We start from the raw sequence: 5599 nt of genomic DNA, 5'->3' as shown, positions 1-5599 counted from the left end.
TGGTTGGAGTCCTCCGCTTCAATGCCACAGATGCACTCTTGGGGGCTGACTGGAAGGTGGATGGGCTAAACCCACGACCTATAGTCCACCGCATGCCATCATTAATGCTGTTTAACATGCACATTTCCTTGGGTAACAGGAATGACTATTTCTTACCTCTCATGCATGCAGGGACTGTATTTGTTCATTGACGTAGCCACTGGATACTGAGATTTCTCTGTGTGCAGTATGTAAAGATAGCACAAGTGCTAATTCCACATGTCTCTAACTCAGTGCATCTGTGTTTGCATTGCTTTTGAAAGGATTGTTATGTTGGAAACCTAAGTAAAGCTAAGTATTTTTTGGGGATGATTCATAATCCATGATGGTAATAATGAACACCTGCTAGAAGCCAGCATAAGCCTCCGCATACCTAACTTCTGGTTGCTGCATAAGATGGCGGCAGTGGTTGTGCTCCCCTCACCTTTTTTCATATGAAGAAAGGAGGGGGTATGATCTGTGCAGCACGGCCCCCACCTGGTTTTCACAGTTATGTTCTAAGGTTCTTGCACGGGAGCAGGACAAGGAAAGGGTTTAATTATATTTACATATATGACTTCCTCTTAAACATCACAGACATGCAACAAAAAATATGAGCCAATATACCACTACCAAATATTCACTTTTTTAATTTGAAGCCACAACAAGTAATACAAGGCATGTAATCTCTTGCTTACAGCAGTATGTCGATATTGTGTTGGAAATGAAGAGAATATTAGAGATATTTTTCAGTTGTACTGAGTTTTCTTATCTGTTTTCTCCACAGTTGGAGCTCTCCAATACTGCAGTAATGCATCAGATCAGGAGGGACCAGGTTACGGACACCTGTCGCGTCAACAGTGTCTCCAGCAGGAAAAGGCGTGTCTTAACACCAAACGACCTCAAGCATTTAGTGGTGGATGAAGACCATGAAATGATCTATTGCTATGTACCCAAGGTGGCTTGTACAAACTGGAAGAGGGTCATGATGGTGCTTACTGGAAGGGGCAAATACAGCGACCCCATGGAAATACCAGCCAACGAGGCGCATGTGGCGGGAAACCTGAAGACCCTCAACCAATATAGCATTTCGGAGATCAACCACCGCTTAAAAAGTTATATGAAGTTTCTCTTCGTCCGTGAGCCTTTTGAGAGACTAGTGTCAGCCTACAGAAATAAGTTTACCCAAAAGTATAACACCTCCTTTCACAAGCGGTATGGAACAAAGATTATCAGGCGCCAAAGGAAGAATGCCACCCAGGAGGCTGTGCGCAGTGGTGACGACGTAAAGTTTGAGGAGTTTGTAGCCTATCTGATCGACCCCCATACGCAAAGAGAAGAACCTTTTAATGAGCACTGGCAGACCGTGTTCTCGCTGTGCCACCCTTGCCACATCCATTATGACCTGATAGGCAAATATGAGACGCTGGAAGAGGACTCCAACTACATCTTGCAACTGGCAGGAGTAGGCAACTTCTTGAAGTTCCCCACCTTTGCCAAGTCTACAAGAACTACTGATGAAATGACAGCAGAGTTCTTCCAGAACATCAGCTCAGAACACCAGGCTCAACTGTTTGATCTCTATAAACTGGATTATTTAATGTTCAACTACTCTATGCCAAGCTACCTGAAATTGGAGTGAAAAGTCAAGCCTTGTTTTTTTTTATTTAAGAATTTAATTTGTCAAAATAAATATGAGCAAGGGGTTATTTTGTAAATAAATATTTTTCTGTGAACTGTGCTGCGAGCAGCACACTCAAAATTATTTAAATCCCTCTATGAGAAAGGACCACTCTCTTGGCAGGGTAACTGAATTATTACCTAGTTTGGAGAAAAAGTATTCCTACGCTGTTTTAAATTTGAATATTTGATTGACTTAAATTCTCTGCCTACATTCTAATTAATGTTATTTATCTTTATTTAAATACAGTCTATGAGAAGTTATTACTTCAGTCATAGGAAAACAATGACATCTGTAACAGAGCAAAATGTGTATTAACCATTAATCAGCACCCAGTGCATGTCCCTAGATGATAATGTTCCCAGACTTGGCCTGGCACCAGCTGAAGGATCAAGAACATTCTACTGCTTCTAAGACATATATGTTGAAACCCACAGGGAACATAAACGTTGCAGACATGTTTTTGAACAGGCAAGGGTCAAACCAGGCCTTCAAAAAGTTTTTGGGAATGGTGATGACAAACTACACAAGTATTCCGCATCAAGGATGTTTTCCAAATGATAAAACTGTTGTCAACAGCCGTCCACCTCGTCCCCCATCCCGTTCCACTGAAGCCATGCTCTCTCTTTTTCTTTGAACAGCAATTAGCACTTTCAGGATGGGATAAAGGTGTGAAACGATGTACCCAAGCCATTGAGTGGTTGGTGGTCAGGAATAATCTCCAACACGCTCCAAGAAAAAAAAATATTTGATGCTCGTCTTTGTTGGATTCATCTAGAAATTTAAAAACTATTAAGAGAAACAAATGCTGTATGATTTCTGCACTCTACGCCATGTTTGTGTGTCTAGTGAAGGAGCTGGTGAAAACCTGTGCCCAGTTTCTCTCAGTGTTACGCTCTGGCTCCCCCTGCTGGTCTGGATGGCACTCCGGCCTTGGCCTCCATTTTGTTGGTGCTGGACGCTAACGTTTGGAAATGAGCTGGGCCCGGTGTTTCTCTTTGAAATGTACGTTGTAGCTTTAGTGTCTTAGGTTGAGTTTAATTTTATTTGCTGCTGGCATCTTAAGCCCTGTACAAATAGCATTCAAGAGCATGCTAAGATGTTTACACGAATTGGCATTTATGTTGTGAAACATCAGGATAAAATAATTTTATCTCCTTATGTTCAATGGATGTTTAAGTCACAGGTGCTACTAGCGGAACTTCTGTACATGCTTACCCTTATTTGTTTTAATTTTGCCTTTCAGTTTCCATCTTCTAATGGGATGCCTAGATTTCGGATCGTCATTCATTATTAAATAAACAGCTATCAATAGTTTATGCAAAGACTATGTACATTTGTGTTATAAAGAACACACGATTATGCCCAGTTGCCATGAATATGGACATCTCACCATTGCAGCCTTTTGCTTGTTAATATGGGTGGTTGTGGGGGGTTGGAGGTGTGTTATGCAGAAATCTTTGTAAAATGAAGTCCACAGTATTTATTTTGCTGTTTTGGGGAAGACGCAATGCCGTTATTAAACTGACTGCATACATGAGAGATGTTGTACTTGTGTTTAAATGAATTCACTGAGTAAAGTAAAAAAGCAGCTAATATCCCACTTCAAATGCTTCCTGTACTGCAAAACATGTGTGTCCAACTCTAGTGGTTTTGGATCTTGGGTCCAGTCACTTATCTCCAGAGGAGCAACCTTTCTAGCAGCACAAGAGTTAAGGAAGAAAACGATGACTTGTTAACATCTCATTTCAGTGCAACCAATGTGGCCACACAAAAATACACTCGATAACTTAATCTGAGTTTAGTAGGGTTCAATCATAAATTTAGAAACAAATCAATGTAGATCAATCTCAACATAATCATATAAAAGTATAGAGAGGCCAATATAAGACCCGATCTCCTGAAGAGATTTACCCTATATAATACAAAGCAGACACCTAACTCTATGACGATGATGCAGACGATCAGGAAAAAGTATTACATTTCATCTGATGATTCTCCAAAGTAAGCATGAGCAAGTTATCTCTCCCTACACTACCTTAAAAGGGGCAACTCTAAGCTAAGAATCATTCAGTAAGGGTAAAATCCGAAAGGTGCCAGCTGTCGGACTCTTCAGTAGACGGCACTTCAAACCATGGATGGGTCAAGTAACATAAAGCCACACAAGGAAAAGCATGGGTCTGCTCACTGTGATAACCTAAGGTGACTCTCCTGTCCCTCACTTCGTTCAGCATAAAATATCAATTAGAGTCAGAGTAGACAATCCCATGTGATCTTTGCCGGTGTATTTCCATAGTTTGAGGACAACTGGATACTTTCACCACCTTTCCCACATCGATAAGTTATAACTTCATTCGTCCTTGGTCATTCCTCTCCACTCCCATGAGAACTCGCCTCCTTGCCCATTACCGAGCTTCTACTTGCTAACTTCGTCTTCTCATACCTTGCTATCGAAAGAAAACAAAACACTCCTATGTTAACTGATGAGGCTTTCGCTCCATAACTGTAGTGGAAACTAAATACAAGTACACACATTCTACATTGAAGGCTAAATACGAATTGCATGTTAAACTATAAACATGAGCATGAACCAAACTTAATTCTCGAGGCTCACTCCAGACGACTTTAGTAGTGCACAGGGTTACAAAATATATGCACATTTCTACACACACACACAATAAATGCAGCTCCTCAATACATCTAAAAAATTGTAAAGAGTTACGAAGATGTCATACTAAATGCGCCTGCATGAAAAATTCCTGTTACACGTATAAATGTTTAAACCGTAATTCACACATATTAAAATGTAATAACCTCACAATGACACACATTTATGTTAACTTATCCTATCACATAATTATATAAATATCACATAATACCTTATTAATCCCGTTCTATACACAAATATGTCATGTGGAGTACTTTAATTATGCACTACTGCACTCCCTTTAGTAACGTTAATTACACAGAATTTACTCTAGTGCTGACTATGCAGGAATATAATGCACTTCTACATTATCTCAGATGGGATCAAGATTACACTTTTCCAGTTGCTTAATTGTGTACGAACGTTTTGATCACAAAGTCCCAATTTAGCAATATTTTGTGCTTCTACAGTTTAATATCTTAATCTCTCTGCCACTCAGTCCCTTTAATCTGACAAACCAGGGAGGATTTAGATACAGACCCATCCTAACTATATAAGAGGAACAGCCAATCAAAAACAAAGTAAAGAACAAGAACTTGGAATAATATTTTCATGTTTCAGAGTCCGTACCGCCATCTTCTCTCTTCACACTCTGTATCCTCTCTTGTTCACCTACGCTAGACACCACATTGCCCAGCAATAGTTGGCACTAAAGTGGAACTACTGCTGAGGGCAGCATCTTCTCAGGCTAATGTGGGTGTCACAGCACCAGGAGTGGCACCAGTGGAGAACCTGAAGCCAAAAGATGGAGGGTAGAACAGTCAAACTATAATGAGTTTATAACTTATTCTATGCAGTGTGAGGCAGTTTGATGAGGCAATGTTTCATGGCTATTGCATGCTAAAGAAAGGATTCAGGCTGTAAAATTACATTGTTCAGATCAACCTCTCAAGGCCCTGCAGACAACAGTACAAAGACGGGGCTCAAGTGATGTCAGTCTCCTAAGTGACAGGCAGTCAGTACTAGCAGCTGATGATTGATCACCACACTGCAGCAATGAAGTCTGGTGATTCCTGCATCTGTTAAAAGTACATTTCACATTGGTCCCAAGTTGCCTGTAAAGTGTTTTACTCAGGGCCACTGGAATTATGAGATTTTGCTGCTTCTTTTGCATAGTTCAGGATTTGCCACATAATCCATCACCAGCCGCATAATCTGCAGATTTTAACAAAAATAAATTGTTTCTAGCTCAA

General features: G+C 40.4%; 1 protein-coding gene across 1 annotated transcript; it reads left to right on the top strand.

Annotated features, from left to right (window-relative positions):
* The first annotated feature begins 808 nt into the window (after positions 1-808).
* Positions 809-3257, top strand: CHST11 (carbohydrate sulfotransferase 11). Its single transcript, XM_086948343.1, has one exon. The coding sequence runs from the start codon at positions 830-832 to the stop codon at positions 1658-1660; it is 831 nt and encodes a 276-aa protein (XP_086804469.1). The 5' UTR covers positions 809-829; the 3' UTR covers positions 1661-3257.
* The last annotated feature ends 2342 nt before the right edge of the window (positions 3258-5599 follow it).

The sequence above is a fragment of the Lissotriton vulgaris genome, unplaced genomic scaffold (genome assembly GCF_964263255.1).
Source record: "Lissotriton vulgaris unplaced genomic scaffold, aLisVul1.2 SCAFFOLD_929, whole genome shotgun sequence".
Lineage (NCBI taxonomy): Eukaryota > Metazoa > Chordata > Amphibia > Caudata > Salamandridae > Lissotriton > Lissotriton vulgaris.
This window is presented reverse-complemented; position numbering and strand designations above follow the sequence as displayed.